The sequence below is a fragment of the Stigmatopora nigra genome, chromosome 15 (assembly GCF_051989575.1).
Source record: "Stigmatopora nigra isolate UIUO_SnigA chromosome 15, RoL_Snig_1.1, whole genome shotgun sequence".
NCBI lineage: Eukaryota > Metazoa > Chordata > Actinopteri > Syngnathiformes > Syngnathidae > Stigmatopora > Stigmatopora nigra.
The window spans coordinates 2129199-2148536 of NC_135522.1; the positions used below are offsets into that span (position 1 = coordinate 2129199).

Consider the following 19338-nt stretch of genomic DNA (forward strand, 5'->3'; position numbering starts at 1 on the left):
TTAACACTTAACACTAGAGTTTTAAAACCCTTATTAGTAAAAAAAAAAACCCTATGTGACATTTTCCATGATACTCAATAACATCACTTCAAAATCAATCAAAAACTGCCTTAAGAAAACCAAAACTTCAAAATAATTCGACTACTGGGGTCCATTTTCCACACTTGGTTCTTATCCTCTTCTCCAGAACTTTTCAGGCAATCTCAAACCGAAAGCAGGGACAACAAAATAATTGAAATCAATACTTAAACCTATGGTGCCTTTTTAACGCAAAATGTACCAACTACTACTGCCATATTTTTCTTTGTCACCACCAGGGGTGTCCAAACTATGGCCCACAGGTCAACTATGGCCCCAAAAAAATATCATTAAAAATGACCCACACAAGAAGCTTTAATTGACCCTACATTGCACTTGTATCTTTAACACTAGAGGGAGCTAGTGAGCCATCGTTAGCTGAGCGGTCGAAATCAGGCATTTTGAAAGAAATGTAGAAAATGAAGTATTTTGTTTTACATAAATTCTTTTTGTTTCACTACTGTAAATATAACTATTTTTTTGGATTTTCTTTATACATTTTTGGTTTATTTTTTTGCTTGTAGCCCTTAACTCATTCCCTTACAAGTTATCTACATATCTAGCGATGTCCCGATCACATACTTTGGTAAAGTATAAAAGTGAAATATGCATTTAAATGTAAAATATTTTCATATTATAGAGATGATCACTCTTGTGCAATGCTAATTTAGCATTAGCTTCCCGTGACAGCTCCCTTAATGTCAGTTTCCACTATGTTGTGTAGTATAAAAAGTATATTTTTGTACTTATGGAGTATATATAGTTGCCTTGTAGCCCTAACATTTAAAAATTAAAATACTTCATTTTCAAAACCCGACTTTTAGACCCGATTCCGATCCTTTAGAATTTGGATCAGGCCCTTGGAGGGAAAAGTTTGGACACCCCTGCTTTATGCTGAGCACTCAAGCGTTTTTATTTTCCTGGTATTTGTTTTTTGTCGCTTCTCCAGAAGCTCGTATCAAAAATGGCAGCGTTTTAGTTGCCCGTCTACTCACGTGTAACTGAAAACAACAGTAAAATTATTGAAAATAAATAAAAAGGAAGGAAGAAAACATCCAAGGAAAATGTCTTCCTCGTTCTAAGTGTACAAGAATGTGTTTAAGTGTATGAAAGTTTGTATTTAAGTGTGTTTTTGTTTATGAACTTGCAATTTTCCCCCTATTAACCAACCAGGAATCAGGATGCAGAGCATATTCTGATTGGATGTTTACCGTCTAATCATGACAAGAGGTGAGGATCAAACAAACATTGACGCACATGTTCTAATATATATTTTATTTTAATCAAAATGTTAGAAAACTCAAACTCAGGATGTATAAACTGTACTGTGATATTTTCCTTTTGCTAGTCAGTTCAAATATCTAATGCTTATATTGAATGCCTTTGTAAACCCGGAAGCAACTCATTTCCGTAGAATGTGATTGGTCAGTAAGTATCCAACCGTAATCTTCCCCGCCCACCACTCCTGATTGCTTGGGAGTAGCAGACTTGTATTCAAAAAAAGTATAGCAAGCGCAGAAAGTACTTTTACACGGAGATAATTGTGAAAATTCCCCCCCAAAACAAGCAATTTGCTTATAAAAACAGTTGTGTACACTTTGAAGAAGTTTTTCGTCGACGGTATTTCGTTCCACACGACTTTTGTAGGAATTGTGCCGTTAATTCGACGCCACAGACAGGTAAAATAGCTAGTTAGCAACCGCTATTCCGCCTAGCATACGCTTGCCCACAGAGCAGGTACTCCATCTCCTGGAAGTGCATGTTGGACACGCTAATGGCCGAGGGGCCTTTCTCCTTGAAGCCGGCCTTGAGGTAGAAGGGAACCAAGAAGTCCTCGCAAATGAGCAGAGCCCGGCGGGGCCCCGGAATGCAGCGCAGGTACTGTAGGTAACGCCACAAGAGGATGGATCCCTTGCCTTGCTGACGGCAGTGACGATGGACGGACAGCACGTGGATGTGAACCGTGGATGTGTCCGGTACGTGCCGGCTCATGGCTTCCTTTGGGTGGGATACAAAGTAGATAGTCACCGGTGTTTTTGTGATGCCCGTAAAAGTCAATTGTGTGTTTGTTGACTATATGTTTCATGCTAAAATCCAGATTATGTTCATATACATAGAATATTAACCACACCCTTTTTACTAAAATAAACATTCTTGCTAGTAAAAATGTTTTTTTCTAGTTAGGAATTAAAGAAAATATGGTAAACTGAAGATTTTTTAATATTTCCTTTTGAACGCTATTATTATTAGAGGCAATTATTTTTGTTGTTGTTGCTAAAGTGATGTTAAAATTATTAGTATAAAAATGAGTAAAATATGTCATTCTTCAGTGTACTTACTAGTTTTTATTTCAATGGAAAACATGATTGAAGGATAAAAACGGCAATAGTTAATGTTATATTTAGATTGGACTGGATAAATTTATTCATCCCGTATTTGAGAAATTTGAATGTGAAAGTAGCAAGAAAAGGCATAGTTATAAGTTTGAGTTAAGTACAACAAAGCCAAAGCACAAAGTACAAAGCAGATCAAAGTAAATGGGATCATTAAGAATCACCTAATCAAATCATTAAGACAGAAAAGCAGCAAAAACACAAAATGAGCATGTGTGGACGGAACTAAATGTCCCTCAGAAACATTTATGGACTTTAATTTTGACATTCTATAGTGCATTTTTACCTGAGAAAGCCTATCTTTGTCCCAGCCGGTGCCGATGATGAAGGCAACCAGCTGACCCCCCTCGAACCAGCCCAGCGACAGCTCGGGGCACTGCCCCACAAACTGCAGGACTTCTTCCAGGGTCAGAGGACACTCGCCAGACACTGAGATGAAAGCTGGAGTATTGGGTCAGATCATTATTATCAGGTTAGTACAACTAGCCCCATTTAACTTTCACTACCATTGACACTTATTATAAACATCAAATCCATTTCAATTTAAAAAAGTGTCACAAGCAGCCAATGAGTTAATAGTAGAAATATGCTGTACTTAATATATTAGTAAGGCCCTAAATTGCCTTTAAAATTGAAGTAATTTACTCAATTTACAATGAAAATAATGGATTAAATAATTGACCGAATAGTTTTAGTATTGGACATAAGAGGAAAAGTAATACAAATTTTAAAAAGTTAACAGAACTCAAAATTTTGATTAGTTTTACAAATTTTGAGGGAATGTCGTCAAAAAAAAACAAGATTTTCAATTAGCATAACCTAAAATTTTCAGTTCTGCTTATTCAAAAATGTTTTTATCCAAAAAATTAATAAGTTAGCTCAACAAATTAAATAAAAGTTATCTTAACAAATAAAATAAATCAAGTTATGCCTTTTTGTATGTTTTTTTTTTGTAAAAGCAATGACCAGTAATGATAAAAACCTGAACCTAAAATGTTAATTAAAGGACGATTTATTTTGACCCAATTAAGAAACTCATCATTAAAAAAAATGCCTGTCTAAAGATAGAGAATGACGCTGACCTTCCCTCTCGATCTCAAACACGCTGATGGCGTCCTGGGCCGTCAAATTGCGAAACTCGTTAGCTGGCAGCGTGTGTCGCCTTTGTCGCAGATGGCCCACAGCAGCCCTGACGGGCATCTTCAGGAAAAACGGCTTGAGGGAGTGCGAAGAGACGCTCCCGTGCTGGCTCATGATGACGGACGGACGTGGACGTGTGTGCCGTGAGCTCAAGTGTGTCGGCGCTAGTCCCTGCTAGCGACATGACGTGTATCCATTTTACGTCTTAATCCTTCACTCATGCCAATCTTCAGGCCAAACATTGACCCCAATACTTTTGGCTTACTAAAATTATTCAATGATTAATTCATTTTTTTTTGTTTTTATCCATTAGCATTATACGTTTTTTTTAAAAATTTACACAAAATAAATGAATAAATATAACTATTAGCAAAACATGTATATTGAAATTGGGTTTGGTGTCCAATCCATTTGACTAAGTTAAATATTTTTTTATGGACTCGTTATATTTGTAGCATTAAATTAAAAAAAAATATTGAATGTGTCAATCAAAACATCATGAAAAAAGTTCCTAAGTTTAAATGCTTGTTTTAGTGCCATAACACCCATTTTTTTGCATTAATTAATGCTCTCAAGATATAAATATCAATTATGTATCATCAAAATATCTTTAAAAAAAATCGGAATTGAAGTTAAAATTTCAGAACATCCCTAATATTGAATTCTCACATTAAACCCTGACCCCCAAACCATTGAAAGCCAAACAACAACAATAAAACTACCACTCATAATTTGTATATGAAAAGAATACATGGGAACATTGCTTAACCTGAAAACATTGGATTGGACACCTATCACCATTAGTGAATGAACAATGTTATGATTTGTTTTTGTTGTCGTTTTAGGGGTCGCACGTGTCACGTTGAGCTCGTCAAGTCGTGTGCTGAGTGAGAGAGATTTGCTTGGGTTGCTGTCTGGGCGATTTGAAACCCCTTCAAGAGGTTTAGGACACACTAATGAAATGGAGGTAAGACCCGGCCGGCACGGGACGAGAAATCCCATGTTGTCAATGTGTGGGGTCTTAAAGAGGGCAACAATAACAAAAAAATAAGTTAAAATGACACTTGACTCGGTGGCACTTTCATAATGTCAATACTATTAGAGTATTTATTTTAAATTCACTTGTTAATGTCTATAATAAATGTTTCTACTGTTATATTATTAAGAATAGTCAGTAGGAAAATGTTTCACTAGATATCACAGTTTTGAACTCAACAAAAATATGTTGATTTGCTTAAAGATTAAATAAAAAACTGGATTCCAAAGGATCTGGCAACCTTCCCAGTTCAATGGATTGGACATCATAGGTAATTAATAAGTATGCACTATTTAATAACATTGGGGTTACAAAAAAAAGTGATTAGACTAGATTTATCAAAATCCCAAATATGAATTTAACAAAAAAAATGTTGACTGGCTTAAAGATAAAAAAAAAACTTGATTCCAAAGGAACTGGCAACCGTCCCAATTCAATGCATTGGACATCATAGGCAATTAATAAGTATACACTATTTAATATGGTTGTAATTAGGAAAAAAAAAAGCTATTGGACGTGATTTATCAAAAACCCAAATATGTGATGCTCCTTGTTGACTTTCTAATTTTATTTTTTATTTTTTTAGCCCGTCTGTTAATCTGGAGACAAAACAGTTGACTAAACAACCCCTTACGATGCCGGATTATCTCACGGGATGAGGTGACCTTCTATGGTGCCTAAGTGGTCTCGCCCTGATCTAAAACACCTCACGTGCCACGAGGACAACAAATACAGGTGAATACAGCACAACTCAAAACACAATTGACAGAGCGATACTTTTATTTTTATTTATTTATCTATGAACATGCTGCGATACACAAAAAAGGCTTCAATCTTACGTAAGGTGGGGGGGGGGGGGGGACACACCAACAAACAATCTAGTGTGGCGTTATCCTGGATACCAGGTCCGGCGTCTATTAAAAAAAAAATTTAATCACTATGTCAATCCACACTTTAATGACAATATTCGTGAAATCGCCACTAGGGGTGCAATTGTCGCGTACTGTAGCCTCTTGGGGGGGTATTTTTGAGCTGGAAAAGCAGGCAACTGAATCCACTCAAGGCACAAAGATGTACAAAGCGCTCCTTTTGTTTTTTTTTTTTGCAGTAAATTCACAAAAGCAGACGGCATTGGTGGCGTGCAGCTTGTTGACATTGCGCGTGGCAGCCATTTTTTAAATTATTTTGCTTAGAAGTCGTTTTTATTTACCCTTTTTGCTATGCTTAACTTATGTAGAAGCTTGATATAGCCCAGATGTGTCCAAACTACAGCCTACAGGACAGTTTTTGTCTTAAAATAATGACTATAGCCTGCACGAGAAGATTGAATTTAACCTATAATCTGTTGCACTTCTTATTTTTGACGCTAGAGGGAGTTATTCACTTAAACAATTGGATTGGGGGTCAAAATGTGACATCAAATCAATGTTGAATTACAATATTTTAGTTTATATAGTCAAATTATACATAAAAATATATATTCAATGTGATGTTTTCTGTTTTTATTGATTTTGATTGATTATTGATGACTTGTGTCATCTATAGACAATTACAAATCTTTTTGTGCAGGTGTCATCATTTTTTTTAAATATATTTTCTTTACTTTACTGTATATGAATGAAGCGTATTATGGGAATGAATATCTTAATTTGTCCCTTTAATAACATTATGTATGAGTGTTGTTTGAAAATAACAAAAAAAATGAGCGCAATATAAAAAATGAAACAAGGCTTATAAATGTTTAAAATAATCGAGGTGTATTAGGGCCACGTTAAAAAGTAATTAAGCTAGGAATAAAGTTTAAAAGCTAATGTATAGTCACAAATGCATTGATAATTGTAAAAATTAAGGCAAAAATGGTAGAGGAAGTTAAAAATATATTACACAAAAAAAGCCAGTATAACTATAAGAAACAATTTAATGGAAATGTCGATAAAAAGAGATGACTCCATTTTTATGTAGAAGTTAACATACTGCAAAAATGTATGAAGATTTTATGTAGGGATAAATCGTGTTGTACTACAAATACTTCATATTTATTTTTTTCTCATCTGGATTAGGTAAGTGAGAGTTTGTAAAAATGAATATGTTCTTTTATAAAACCTATTTATGAATAACAACTGTAATCAGAGTAAGAGATTTGACATTTTATAGAAAAAAATAATAGAAAATTAACTGTTTTGTTATGATTAATTTATCAGGTGACAAAACTGTTAAAATTTGTGTACTTGGATATTTTTTTATTTATTTTTTCAAATCATTTAAGTCATATCTAGTTTTTTTCATTTTTTTTGTATTTTATTGTTGCCCTAATACACCTTATTTAGGTGTGTATATAATCTCATGGTTAACTCTGGAATGGAATTGAAACATACGCTAAGAATATAGCACATCTTGGAAAAATTCACCACGATAAGTCAAACGGACCAATGTTAAAAAATATATCCGCTATGTCTGAACAAGTGGAACTATGGGATGGAATCAGAGGAATGGGCGTTGTCAGAGAGAGAAAAAAAAACTTTCCTACGAATTGGGGGAAGTCAGGGGAGGAGATGCTCGTCTTCCCTGTGGCGCAGGAGAGGCTGGCTGGAGCAGTTGGTACTCTGACTTTTCAGGCTCTCCGACGACCCTGTATGGGGGGGTGGGAGATGAGATCGGGTCAGACTCGGGGTACGGCGGGCGAGCCAGAGAGCGAGAGAGGAAAACCGACGTACCGAGTTTACTCCTCCATGCCGATAGAGCAGGAGTCTGGGCCGAGGGCTGGCCGGGGGACAGTGAGGAGGCGGAGTGAGGCGCAAGGAGAGGAAATGTTAGGAAACCAGAGGAGCACATGGATAGATGTGCAAAGCCACGTGACCAGACGTTTGGTTGCCGGTCAAATGGTAACAGAGAGTTTACTGTAGAAACCAGCTCTCAAAATTATATTCATGAGAGAGAGAGTTTAATATCCAAGTACTGTTTAATATCCAAGTACTGTTTAATATCCAAGTACTGTTTAATATCCAAGTACTGTTTAATATCCAAGTACTGTTTAATATCCAAGCACTGTTTAATATCCAAGCACTGTTTAATATCCAAGTAGTGTTTAATATCTAAGTAAACAGTACTTAGATATTAAACAGTTCCTAGATATTAATCTCTCATGAATATAATTTGGAAAGCTAGATTCAACAGCAAACCTACTTAACCTTAAAAGAATTCAATGCCAATTGTCATCAATGGCCACTGAGTTAAGAGCGTTAAAAAAATATATACTTTTGTGCATGTAAGGGTTAAAAATCTTTATTTAGAAAATGTAGGTTTATACCAATATCCCACAATATAAAGATTTTTGTGAAATTAAGGGTAAAGGCGTCTGTCCCTTTAAGAACTATTCTTAATGAAGTCGGAAATGTTCAAGTTGGTTTTATAGATAGAAGTAAAGACTCATTGAAGGTGTGGTTATATGCTATTTGTCTCACCAGGCAACGACAGCTCGCCCGGTGGGTCACTGTCCATTTTGGTCAAGCTGCTTCGCTCACTGGCGCAATCTTGGAGGATGTCGGCGCCGGCGTGTAATCTGTCATCTATGGTGCGGACATTTTAAAAAAAAAGTGTTCCTCAAATGGCATGATGGAAAAAGGTGAATGCAATCAACTTACCGTCATCTGGGGACAGCGAGTCGGCCACGTCCTCGGTCGCCGTGGCCTGAGAAGAAAGAAAGATGACATTGTTACTTTTCTTTGTTGTTTTTAAGGTGTAAAGGGGTCTTACATCTGTGGGAGCGGGACTGCTGGACAAGAGGGTGTTCGGCTGAGCGTCAGACATCTCCGACAGCTTCTCTTCGTCCTCCTCCTGGATGGGTGAAGATGGCGATCTCAGAGTGCTGAGGGAGAGATTTGATTAGATTTCCAAAGGATATTCATGCAGGGATGGTTGGTGCTAATAAGGTACAGTAGTGGTCTTCATTTGTATAACTATCATACGTTTTAAGACGGTGTTGGCGGCCATTTTGCAACAGGGGGATGAAATTTGAGGCCTTTATGTCACTAAACTACTGTCTTAGTTTTGTCAGATTTACAAATTATTTGTTTAGAATAGCTATGTTTCCGATCTGATTAGGTTTTTTTTTTTTTAAATCAGTTTTGGGCAAAAAAGAAAGTTTTTAAAATGTATTTGTTTCATTTGAATGTCAAGCATGAAAAAGTCATTGGCTGCTAGTATGACAATTTATGACCTAAATAATTAATCCAAAGGCATAACAATAATGTCAGGTGAAAAAAATCTTTAAGAAAATATATGTATATTTTGTGTATAAAGTAAGTTAAAAAAGTTGCATTTTATAGTTATTTAATTGTAAACTAAATTGCTTATGTGGTTCAAAATTCTTTAAAATGCCCAATATGAGACAATTATGTTACCCTTGCTAGATATAATAACGTTTAAAAATGGTTGAAAAATAACAAAAAAATGATAAACTTGGGAACATTAACTCATTAGCTGACAGTGCTAAAATTAATTTTGAGATTTATCATTGTCAATCATAGCCAATGGTTATTTAATTATTATTATTATTGTTATACCTGTCAGGAGATTTGCTGCCTTTGCCTTTCGGCAAACCGCCATCACTCAGATGCTCCGGCGACCCCAGCTGCCGGCTTCCATCACCTCCCGAGAAGTTGATATCGTCATACAGTGGCGCCGAGGGGACGGCTGGCGACACGGATCGCAGGCCGTTCAAGGCCTCCAACAGCGACACGGGTTCAAAGCCAGGTGGGACCGAATCGGAGCCCTGTGGAATCGAACACCAAATAACCATTGGGCGGAGATTCTAATCAAAACATTGCTTTTTCTCAGGACGTACCGAGTGCTCGTCGTGGTCCATCGTCTGCGCCAGGACGGGACTGAAGGACACCGGGGAGAGAGCGCCGGGTTTTTTCCGTACGGCTCGGATCTGCAACAAGGCCCGGAAGGCTGCATAGGGGGGAAATAAGGGCTCAGTGGCTATGTCATGGTCACCAATGTTCCCTCTAAGCTGCGTGAATGCGCAATTGCGCACTATTTTCGTCTTCTCTGCGCAGCAGCAATCATATGGCGCGCAGTAAATAAAATCCAAAGTTTTTTTTTTTACTCCTTTCCCCATGATGGCGCTGTTTACGTGGCAGCCAGTGGCAGTAGTTCAGTCCACCCTTATGTTTTTTTGTGTTTTACAGCATGGAAAATTAGAGGGAACATTGGTGGTCACCCGGAAAAAAAATGAAAAGTAGCCCTCTCACGCAGTCTGCAGATGGGACAGTTGTTAGCTTGGTAGCGCAAAGTGTCGGCGCAAGAGTTGCACAGGCACAAGTGTCGGCATGGCAGGATGAGTGTGTCTCGTAAGTCTGATAGACACACCACGCACTCGTTGCTGTTGTCGCTGTTTTCGTCATCGGAAGGCTGTGGAGAAAAAAATTGTAAGTTTGTAAAAAAATATATATATATATATATTTATAAAAAAACTGGCTATGTATGACCTTTGTTTCCTGGTTGTTTTTGTTCTCGATGCCATAGATCTCCTGCAGAAGGTAGCTGACACGGTCGACCTATTGACAACAATGTAATGCAAGGTAAGAAAAATTCAGCTTTGTGATTGGTTCATGTTCAGAAGAGAAATTTAAGACATTCATTTTTGAAAATGTCAACTTTCCAAAGGGAATCAGCATTAATTTACAAGAAATTATTTGAAACTGTCAAATATTTTGCTGCTATTTATTTACAAATACTAAGCTAGTTTGTCAAATCGTGAATTTAGAATTAAAGCAGTAGGGAAATATATACTTCAAGAAAATACAAGTATAGAATGAGCTTAATTTCCAATTTTAACTCATCTACAAAAGCTCAAATACTAAAACATACAATTTGCTTCTGCTTCAGCGGCTTGACAGAGAAACTTCCATCCATGTGCTGCCAAAGGAAGAAAACAAAACATATTAGGGTCATTTTAAGACTTTTTTCTTAAAGTAAATGATTATCTCAATCTGGACATACTCGTTCAAAAGCTGCCAAAAGTACGTGAGCATGTCCGAGGCATTCTTGAAATAAAAAACAAGCATAAAGCATTTAATTAAATACATTTAAGTGTGTGTGTATTTTAGATAGTTAACTTACCATCCCCTTCATCGACCACAGCTTGGATTACCATGGGGAACACACCTCGGTCGAGGTCAAAGTTCAACTATTAAAAAAAATAAAGATATTATTGGTTAAGGACGTAAAAGGTTGTGAGTGCAGTCACTTACATCTTCCTCTTTCCACTCATTGAAGTCTATCTTGAATGACGGCATGGAGAACTGTTGGCTAACCCCCCTTTTGTAGTGGACTGTCTCTGAGGCCATGGATGCGTCCTTTGGGCTGTACCTATATGAAAAATGGCCATCAATGTTGTTGTTTTCTATCCTTAATGGTATTGCTCACAGGTTTTTTGTGTTTTTTTGCAGGTTTAATGACACAAAATGGATTCTTACACGGCCATCCCATTGGAAAATTCTTCAAAAGCCTGACAGTAAAGTGTGATGGCCACCCGCGCATCAGAATCGAAGGTAAATTCCACGCCATATTGAACCTTAGGTTTTCCACCTTCTTCCACCGGCGTATCCGAGTCGTCTTTATACCTGCGGATATCCACATTTTGACATTGATTAGCATTAGCTGTGTGTTAGGTGACATTTTTATTACATTTTTATTACCTGACTAAGCGTAACGAATCCTTTCGGATGTTTACGAGACTTCTGAGGGTTTTTACTGGCTCGTGGGGAGCGGGGGTGACGTAGGGAAACTGGAAGGAAACATTGTGATATAAAATTAATTATATTGGTTTAATTTCTAGTCTGGTGTGATTTTTAAAGGTGTAGAAAGAGTGAAGTGTACCTGGACAGGTCTATTTCCCAAGAAATTTAAATCCATGTTCTCTCCAAAAAGATAGCCTTCTGGATGGGGCGTGTCAAATTTTTCTCCTCCCATGAAAAAGTGGCTTGCAAAATAATTCCCTGTAGAAAAATAATAATGAAATTTATTAGTTAAATTACACAAACATACGATCGACATCAAAACTCGTCTTATTTGTACATCCATTTCACAGACGAATTGTTTTTTCTTCTATTAACTCAATGGCTGCCATTGACGGCGATAAACGTCCGATCCATTTGGATCAACATTCGTATTAACTATTGATGACTTACCAGATTTAGGAGGAAAACGGTAGGCCGAATTAGCTTGGATGTCAATATCTTCCACACCAGCAATTCTGCGACTTAGGATGGAGCCCATCTTCGTCTTTTTCCGTCGCCCAGAGCTACGTTAGTGAGGCGAAAAGACGGTCAACTGTGCGTCGACAGCCGTGAACAACCACACTCGGAGAACACGAGTGATGGATTAAACAGTTGCGTATTAGAACTTGATTTAATTCGACATCGCGATTGTTTTGAGGCTAGTGACGGGACGAACAGGCACCTGGTACAGGGCGAGCTGTTGTTTTGCCAGGAAGATGCTAACGTTAGCGTGGAATGGCACAACCTTATTGGCTGATTCCTCTTATGCACTTCCTGAATTAGATACGTTCATTTTGTAGTAATTTGTTGCGCGGAAAGTGGGGCGGTGCATTAAGGAGTCAACGGGAGGTCAGACGGTGAAATGGCCATGTTTAATTTATTGTTGTAATTATTAGTAGACGTTGGGTAATATAAGTTCGTCACAATTGTGTAAATTGCAAAAAATATAATTGAAAAATTTAAATTGCTTAATCACCACCTTTCTCTTATTTTGTCTTGAAGTTTGTAAGAACTTAATCAAATTAGAACCTAGTGATGTTTTTATTAAATCACGTGACAGCAGAATTTAACTTAATATTGATGCTTTGCTTTAATATTGCTTCGAGGTTTAAATAAGTACAAAGCTAGTAAAAAAAGTGAGATATTGAGCTATTTGTGTAAACATAAATTAAACAAAGAAATCCCCCGGTCCCTGGTTGAATGAAATAAAATATATAACTATTATAAAGCCTGTTTATACTGCTATATTTTTATCAAACGATCGCTGACAGTCCAGTGAAATTGTATTGGATCTATATGGCTGTCATTGGCTTCTGATGAGCAAATACTTGTTTTTATAACCAAATTTCCATCTTTTGAAAAATCGATTGATCGGGCCGGTTCCCGATCACGTGATTCAAACCCTAGTAGAGAGTACACTTCCAAATCTCTGCTTTGTTATGAATAGGAACGGAATTGAATGCGATTCTGTGACGTAACTCCCTCTGAATATAAGACACGGCTAAGGTGCTTCATTAGATTGACACAAGCTTCGGCGCTTCACTATATTGTTACCTGTCACAAAGCTTCCTTTCCGCGAGAGGTAATGCCGTTTATAATCACCCGAAAGTGTTTTATTGTTATAACTGTTTCATACTCTCAGACCTTTTATTGCCGTAGTGTTGTCGTTTTGGTGAGGCGCTTGAATGGCGTCGGCTAACCTTAGCACAACAAGCTAACTTCATCTGAACCAAACACAGCGATGTCACTATGAGGGGAATATTTATTATTCTTCGCTAACTCATGATACTCGTAGTTATAAAGACAGTTGGCTGTTATTTAGTTTTTAGCAGCGTCGATTGTTCAAAGCGAAACTGTCAACTAGCTGCACCTGCTACGGTGATCTATGTCCATAGGAATTTGCCTTCAACACTTTGATCCTACTTACGTTTTTTTTTTATTAAAAAAAACAATATATATGTATATTTTCCATTTCATTAAACCATTTTTTCTATCTGGGCTACATTACGTAAAGAAAAGGCTCCCAGTGCTTGTAAGCTTTACCCTGGATAACCTCAGGATTTAAAGACCATCATCTTATTTCTGGTTTACCGTGTTGATTTAAACCATAATACGATTTTTGTTCAACTATTATGCCACATTTTAGCGTTAGTATATTAATATGTTGTGTTAGTATATTAACTTGAATATCCAAAGCATAATAATGAAGAGGAAATGACATAGACTGGAAAAACAGGTCCTGTGTTTAGTCAGTGGAATGTATATGTTTATTTTCTGACTACCAAAATGCCCTTTTGTACACCTCATTCGGGTCTGTGAGTAAGTTAACAACTCATACTTTGTGCTTGTTGTTTTGAAGCAGTGTGACAGAGTATTAAAGAGTTTTAAGTGGAGTTTCAAGTCACTCAGGCCATGTCCAGTGATCCCCCTCCACCATACCCTGGAGGTCCTAGTGCTCCCTTCATTGAGAAAAATGGACAAGCAGGTAAGAAAAATATTTAATCTAAATGAGGATTTAAAAATATATATACATTGCCCTTAAATTTAGACCACCAACAATAATGCAAAAGAAAAAAAAAATTTAACATATTTTTTTTTGTATTGAAGTGACCCCTACTGGTACTACTCTATAATAACAGGGGTAGGCGACCTATGACTGGGGAGCCAGAACTATTTCTAGTGCCTTTTTAAAATCATATTTTTTCTTCACTAGACTCATCTCCATGCATTCTCTCATTGATTAGCGACAGTAAAATAATGTTTTTAAAATAATTCGGACTTTTTTTAACTTTAAAAATGGTGAAATGAATAAGAAATGCTCACATTTTCATGTATTTTGACTTTTAAATTCTAATTATGGTTCTCAATGAATCATGTTTAAAAATATGAATTATTTATGGCTCACTTTGTTTCAAGTGTAGCATCTTGCTAATATTGTTATGTGTAAACAGCACCTATAAGAACAGGACCTCCACTGGGTCAACCTCTTCCGCCAGACTATGGCCCGCCCCCGTATGAAGGCCCGCCCCCTGGCTTCCTCCCTCCACACGTCCCCGGAGATGGGTCCATCCCACTTCCCATGCCAATGCATATGCCGCCGCCTTCTCAAGGTAGTATACAATTAACAAATGTCCAAATATTTTCCGTGTTTTGATTTCCTTCTTTTTTTAATTTCCCTCAACATAGGTGGCACCTATCCACCGCCGCCACCCGGCCACTTCGCGCACCCCATGCCGGGCCAGATGGGCCCGGGCGGCCCTTACGTGCACATGGGCGGCCACACGGCGACCGTCATGGGCCCGCCGGGTGCCGCCACCACCGTGACGGTGCTACAGGGCGAGATGTTCCAGGCGTCGCCGGTGCAGACGGTGTGTCCGCACTGCCAGCAAGCCATCGTCACGCGCATCTCCCACGATGTGGGCATCATGAACACCCTCTTTTGTCTCTTCTGCTTCTTTGTTGGGTGAGACCATGACCTGAATTTGCCTTTTGTAAATAACTAACTATTTAGACATTTTGGGATCATGTTTCAGTGTTCTGCGTGAAGCTTTTTTCTTTAGAGAGTGTTGGTTGAACTTGTTGGTTGCCAATGGCGACGCTGTAGCGGATGATGCTAGCGTTCCCAGTTTAAATGGATTAGATGGAATAAGTAAAAAGGGTCACATGACCTTAAAAAGGTTAAATTCCTCTTATTCTCAAAAAATTGTTTTAAAATCAAAACGACTGAAAAACAATTTTGATCATTGACTAAATCAAGCATCAGCATTTAATTTTTGTGTATATTACAGAATAATTACTATTTTTTTACTTTTTAGTTTGATTTATAATATATATATTTAAATATATTTCTGAATATATCGTTTTTTAAAAACATTTTTCCCCCTTTATTTATTCTTTCAAATTAATCAACGTTGAAAAACACGTCAATTAATTTTGATTTTAGAGCAATAACACCATTTCTGATCTCCAAAATCTCAGTATTCTAAATAATAAAATGCCAAAATTCATGTCTTGCTCCCCTAAAAAAAACACTTCATTTTTTAAAAGCCAATCAAGTTTTCAACCAATGATTAAAATGTAACCTTATCTCCATTTCAGGTGCGATCTGGGCTGCTGCTTGATTCCCTGCCTGATTAACGACCTGAAGGATGTGACACACACCTGCCCTTATTGCAAGGGTTACATTTACACATACAAACGTATATGCTAACCACCATCGATACCCTTAATCACCCCCCCCCCCACCCTCCTCGTCCCAACTGCACTTTGTTGCGCTTTTAAGTTATCATTTAAAAAGCCATTAGTAGTTTGTTGTCGATATCTTTAACCTCATACACTACTACTTTCATGCAGAAATTCGATAGGCAGCATTTTTTAAAATCGTTCTCTTCATACAATGCCGGGTTTATGTTGGAAAAATTATACAAATTAACTCAATTTATGCTTGTTACAATCTTATATATTTTAGGGGAGGTTTTATTTGTGGGCGGAGCCTGTGAAAATGGCCAGATTATTATTAATGTGTATATCTTTCCCTGTTGTATTTAAAGAAATTTTTAACACGTCCATTTTTCGAAACTGTGAACCTTTGTGTGTTTTTGGTTTATTTTTTTGTCTTGTTTTTTTTCTTGATGCGTATTTGCTTGTTTTCTTTGTTGGACTCTTCTGGTGAGCACAAAAAAAGTGATTGACGGTTGAGCTTTTCCTAATGTTTATGATGTACTTTTTTCAAATTCAAGACACCCGTTGCACTTTAACAATAAGTTGACCTCTTTTAATATCACTAAAATTTTAAGTCATTGTAGTTTGAGGATTCTACTAGACTTTTTTTTTTTGGTGGAGCTATGTGCAATGCGTTAATCTGATTTAGCTCGACGAAATTGTCAGTCGAATGTTTATCGTCGCCGCAGTGACACACAAGAATGTCGGTAAATTATTAGTAATACGCTCAGTGATGCTCAAAAGCATGTTAAAATAGGAAATTGTTGAAAAATGTGATTATATATTCCAACAGGGAGGTTATATTCGCATTTAAAACTTCTTAATCAAGAGCATGGCCCGATAAATTGCGGATAATATGCATTTAAATGCAAAATTTTGAGTGTTCAGTCCTATTTTTTAGGCTTGCAGGTTCAACTTGTTTTAAGTAAGTACTGTTTGCCATTGTGGTCAAAATGTTAGTCTACATTGCTAAAAATGTGTGATGTGCATAACGAGGCAATTCAAATTTGTTAGACGGTTGTACATAAGTACTATTTTATCAATAAAAATCGAGGACATCACTGAAACATTCATTCGGAAGGTTTCTTTTATTTACATTTGGTGACCAAGTACTGAGCAGTTGGGTCTTTTGTTTATATTTTACTAATTGTTTCCATCTCGTTAAATAAAATACTGTTATAGAAATACATTTTTAATCTCTCCATCGATGTCCACATTGAATATGGCAACATTTGTAAAAAGTAGTCATAGGTTCATCAGCAGATCTGGTCTGAATCTGCATGAAATATGCTCGAGGATGGCCACACTTTGGACAGGTTTCTGTAAAAAATAAAATAAAAGTGTCATTTGATGTTTTGACAGGTTCACATAGGAAAATGAAGACAGTTAAAGGATATATTTGACATGTAAACTGACCTGGAGTGGAGTCCACGTTTTCCCAAGCAGCAGCTCCACCCAGAACATCATCCACCTCCTTCAGTTTAGGATACTTTCTGTAGTTAACCTACAGATGGCAAAAACGTCAAAATTCATGTAAGTACATTTCATTTCAGGCTAATGTTGGCTTACCTTTCTGGTGACGTTGTGAATGTAAGGACAAGTATTACAAGCAAACCTCAGACACTTTTGGCCTTCTTCGACGATTAAAACATTGCCGCAAGTAGGACAGAAAAGGAGCATTTTTACAAAGACTTACTATTAGTAATATCTTAAGAAAATTAATGTGATATAAGTGGAATTTTACTACTATACGAGAATCGTGAGAAACGAAGCACGAAATGTAAATGTGCAAGCCTTTTGGCGACCGACCAGAAACAAGCGTTTAAGGGAAAAAAACGTTTTCAAGGTAATGTTCCTAAAATTGACGCCTCAAAATTATGAAAAATACAGTTACTGTTCTCAGTAACATTAACAAAAAATATTAGTATTTTTATTTCATTAAAATATTCACGTATGAGACGACACATCAAATTCTAATCACACTCGCAGAAACTGGTCAATAATCCAGGAAAAAAAATATATTCATAAATAATTTGTTTTATTACAACTATATAAATATGTATATAGATATATTAAGTATATATTATTTTAACAAAAGATTTTTAAATGGCCTGATTACGTCACATCCGGTTTTCATCGGATTCGTGTGTCTTGTGCATATCTAGTTCTCTTTCCAACTCGGTTGTCCAAGATGGCGGACGTACAAGTAAGTGGAGAAAAAGACCTCGGACTCCTAATGTCATTTTTAGGCACTTAACAAACGCTCAAAGTCGATTTTTATCTCATTTACCTTCAGATTGTCATTGTTGTGGTGCATTGTGAGTGTTTTTAAAACGTCAGCGGTTGATAAATAGAATAATTTTGTCGAAAGCCTCGCGCCTCCTCGTGTGGCGTTAATTTAGCTAGGATGCTAACGCCATGTGGCCTAGCCTACTACATCCTCGACGCTTCTCTAGCGCGTTTAAGAAAATACGTTTCAAAACTCCAGTCTCTGCATTCACTTTGATTACTGTGTCGTGTAGTAGATGGTTAATGTGATTATTTTTTTGTATAGACCGAGAGGGCGTATCAGAAGCAGCCCACAATCTTCCAGAATAAGAAGCGTGTTCTAGCCTCCGAAGGTGCCAAGGAGGGCAAAGAAAAGCTCCCCCGTTACCATAAAAATGTCGGGCTGGGCTTCAAAACCCCAAGAGAGGTATTCTTTCTCGCCTTATGTACTTTTATTGAAGTTGCAAGTGATGTTTTCTTACGACAGTCTTCCAAGCCGTAATGGTTCTGACGACAACTACCCATTTAATAACTGATGCAACTACAAAATGTGCAGATATTTATTATTATTTTTATGACACTTTAGACTACTCTTTACCACTCAGGCTATTGAGGGCACTTATATCGACAAGAAATGCCCCTTCACGGGAAACGTAAACATCCGAGGCCGTATTCTGTCTGGTAAGTTGAATGCAAAGAACTACAAGGAGATATTGACTTGATTTTAATGCTCTTCAAATGATGTTTATCTCACGATGGTCATCCAAGTCCTCCGGGCTCTGACGACAACGTCAAAACGACATAACTGATATAGCTCATGCTACCTAGCAGTTTCCTGCACTTTTCAACACGCGTTTAAACCGTGTTTGTTGTTTTCTTTAGGCGTTGTGACCAAAATGAAGATGCAAAGGACCATCGTCATCAGGCGCGACTACTTGCATTACATCCGCAAGTACAACCGCTTTGAGAAGAGGCACAAGAACATGTCCGTGCATCTGTCACCGTGCTTCAGGTAAAACCAGCTTTTTTGTGTTTCTTTTAGCATCACTTTTTCATTATCTCTGCACGTGATGTAATTCTTTCTCACGATGGTCATCCAAGTTCTTAACTGTGACGATATTGCCTTATGGCTAATCTGAAGCAGCTTCAGTTAAGGTGAAAGAATTATTTATTGAGGGCCAGGCTAATTGTTTTTATGCCCCTCCACCCCACAGGGATGTCTCAGTGGGAGATATCGTGACAGTCGGGGAGTGCCGGCCGCTCAGCAAGACGGTGAGGTTCAATGTTCTCAAGGTGACAAAGGCAGCTGGCGCAAAGAAGCAGTTCCAGAAGTTCTAGGAGCAGAATGAGAAGTTTGTCACTTTGAAATAAACTTGTTTGAATTCCATTTTTGTATTGACTGATTCAACAGGCAATG

General features: G+C 37.4%; 5 protein-coding genes, 1 long non-coding RNA gene and 3 other non-coding genes across 13 annotated transcripts; 6 read left to right on the forward strand and 3 right to left on the reverse strand.

The window, feature by feature from the left end:
* Nucleotides 1-1346: 1346 nt before the first annotated feature.
* aanat2 (arylalkylamine N-acetyltransferase 2) lies at nt 1347-3730 on the reverse strand. The gene is made up of 3 exons (XM_077734090.1): nt 3554-3730; nt 2758-2912; nt 1347-2076 (listed from the first exon to the last, which is right to left on the reverse strand). The coding sequence occupies exons 1-3, from the start codon at nt 3723-3725 to the stop codon at nt 1771-1773; spliced, it is 633 nt and encodes a 210-aa protein (XP_077590216.1). The 5' UTR covers nt 3726-3730; the 3' UTR covers nt 1347-1770.
* Nucleotides 2781-9403, forward strand: LOC144208315 (uncharacterized). Its single transcript, XR_013328865.1, has 6 exons — nt 2781-2943; nt 4457-4578; nt 5234-5382; nt 8112-8269; nt 8384-8576; nt 9217-9403. It is a non-coding gene; the product is annotated as an uncharacterized LOC144208315 (long non-coding RNA).
* Nucleotides 6924-12187, reverse strand: mgrn1b (mahogunin, ring finger 1b). Of its 2 annotated transcripts, XM_077734084.1 has the most exons (17): nt 11844-12187; nt 11533-11651; nt 11352-11440; nt 11130-11276; nt 10905-11022; nt 10774-10840; nt 10654-10697; nt 10522-10569; nt 10140-10208; nt 9903-10062; nt 9491-9600; nt 9210-9418; nt 8401-8512; nt 8289-8334; nt 8109-8213; nt 7362-7407; nt 6924-7276 (listed from the first exon to the last, which is right to left on the reverse strand). In XM_077734084.1, the coding sequence occupies exons 1-16, from the start codon at nt 11929-11931 to the stop codon at nt 7367-7369; spliced, it is 1572 nt and encodes a 523-aa protein (XP_077590210.1). In that variant the 5' UTR covers nt 11932-12187; the 3' UTR covers nt 6924-7276; nt 7362-7366. The 2 variants fall into 2 exon arrangements, with proteins under 2 accessions (XP_077590210.1, XP_077590209.1); XM_077734083.1 differs by lacking the exon at nt 7362-7407.
* cdip1 (cell death-inducing p53 target 1) lies at nt 9840-16726 on the forward strand. 4 transcript variants are annotated; one of them, XM_077734089.1, is made up of 7 exons: nt 9840-10079; nt 10177-10232; nt 11103-11204; nt 13792-13917; nt 14384-14542; nt 14619-14895; nt 15531-16726. In XM_077734089.1, the coding sequence occupies exons 4-7, from the start codon at nt 13845-13847 to the stop codon at nt 15640-15642; spliced, it is 621 nt and encodes a 206-aa protein (XP_077590215.1). In that variant the 5' UTR covers nt 9840-10079; nt 10177-10232; nt 11103-11204; nt 13792-13844; the 3' UTR covers nt 15643-16726. The 4 variants fall into 4 exon arrangements, with proteins under 4 accessions (XP_077590215.1, XP_077590213.1, XP_077590212.1 ...); XM_077734087.1 differs by having other exon boundaries at nt 9853-10079; nt 13795-13917; XM_077734086.1 differs by lacking the exons at nt 9840-10079; nt 10177-10232; nt 11103-11204 and adding an exon at nt 12853-13014.
* Nucleotides 16723-17446, reverse strand: polr3k (polymerase (RNA) III (DNA directed) polypeptide K). Its single transcript, XM_077734091.1, has 3 exons — nt 17223-17446; nt 17070-17157; nt 16723-16973 (listed from the first exon to the last, which is right to left on the reverse strand). The coding sequence occupies exons 1-3, from the start codon at nt 17331-17333 to the stop codon at nt 16846-16848; spliced, it is 327 nt and encodes a 108-aa protein (XP_077590217.1). The 5' UTR covers nt 17334-17446; the 3' UTR covers nt 16723-16845.
* A 324-nt stretch (nt 17447-17770) lies between these two features.
* Nucleotides 17771-19308, forward strand: rps11 (ribosomal protein S11). The gene is made up of 5 exons (XM_077734565.1): nt 17771-17859; nt 18208-18348; nt 18527-18602; nt 18804-18933; nt 19136-19308. Exons 1-5 carry the CDS (start codon nt 17845-17847, stop codon nt 19257-19259), a joined length of 486 nt encoding a protein of 161 aa, XP_077590691.1. The 5' UTR covers nt 17771-17844; the 3' UTR covers nt 19260-19308.
* Nucleotides 18384-18466, forward strand: LOC144209229 (small nucleolar RNA SNORD35). Its single transcript, XR_013329055.1, has one exon. It is a non-coding gene; the product is annotated as a small nucleolar RNA SNORD35 (small nucleolar RNA).
* On the forward strand, nt 18655-18739 carry LOC144209222 (small nucleolar RNA SNORD35). Its single transcript, XR_013329048.1, has one exon. It is a non-coding gene; the product is annotated as a small nucleolar RNA SNORD35 (small nucleolar RNA).
* On the forward strand, nt 18984-19069 carry LOC144209224 (small nucleolar RNA SNORD35). Its single transcript, XR_013329050.1, has one exon. It is a non-coding gene; the product is annotated as a small nucleolar RNA SNORD35 (small nucleolar RNA).
* Nucleotides 19309-19338: the final 30 nt, after the last annotated feature.

Coding starts and splice junctions, on each gene's coding strand:
- aanat2 (XM_077734090.1), bottom strand. CDS start 3,725: ATGAGCCAGCACGGGAGCGTCTCTTCGCACTCCCTCAAGCCGTTTTTC. Junction 2,913..3,553: donor GTTTGAGATCGAGAGGGAAG/GTCAGCGTCATT, acceptor CCAATACTCCAG/CTTTCATCTCAGTGTCTGGC. Junction 2,077..2,757: donor ACAAAGATAGGCTTTCTCAG/GTAAAAATGCAC, acceptor TCCCACCCAAAG/GAAGCCATGAGCCGGCACGT.
- mgrn1b (XM_077734083.1), bottom strand. CDS start 11,931: ATGGGCTCCATCCTAAGTCGCAGAATTGCTGGTGTGGAAGATATTGAC. Junction 10,698..10,773: donor TGTGGTCGATGAAGGGGATG/GTAAGTTAACTA, acceptor TTTTATTTCAAG/AATGCCTCGGACATGCTCAC. Junction 8,335..8,400: donor GCAGTCCCGCTCCCACAGAT/GTAAGACCCCTT, acceptor CTTTCTTCTCAG/GCCACGGCGACCGAGGACGT.
- cdip1 (XM_077734089.1), top strand. CDS start 13,845: ATGTCCAGTGATCCCCCTCCACCATACCCTGGAGGTCCTAGTGCTCCC. Junction 13,918..14,383: donor TGAGAAAAATGGACAAGCAG/GTAAGAAAAATA, acceptor ATGTGTAAACAG/CACCTATAAGAACAGGACCT. Junction 14,543..14,618: donor TATGCCGCCGCCTTCTCAAG/GTAGTATACAAT, acceptor CCCTCAACATAG/GTGGCACCTATCCACCGCCG.
- polr3k (XM_077734091.1), bottom strand. CDS start 17,333: ATGCTCCTTTTCTGTCCTACTTGCGGCAATGTTTTAATCGTCGAAGAA. Junction 17,158..17,222: donor TTCACAACGTCACCAGAAAG/GTAAGCCAACAT, acceptor TGCCATCTGTAG/GTTAACTACAGAAAGTATCC. Junction 16,974..17,069: donor AAACGTGGACTCCACTCCAG/GTCAGTTTACAT, acceptor TATTTTTTACAG/AAACCTGTCCAAAGTGTGGC.
- rps11 (XM_077734565.1), top strand. Junction 18,349..18,526: donor GCTTCAAAACCCCAAGAGAG/GTATTCTTTCTC, acceptor TTTACCACTCAG/GCTATTGAGGGCACTTATAT. Junction 18,934..19,135: donor CATCTGTCACCGTGCTTCAG/GTAAAACCAGCT, acceptor TCCACCCCACAG/GGATGTCTCAGTGGGAGATA.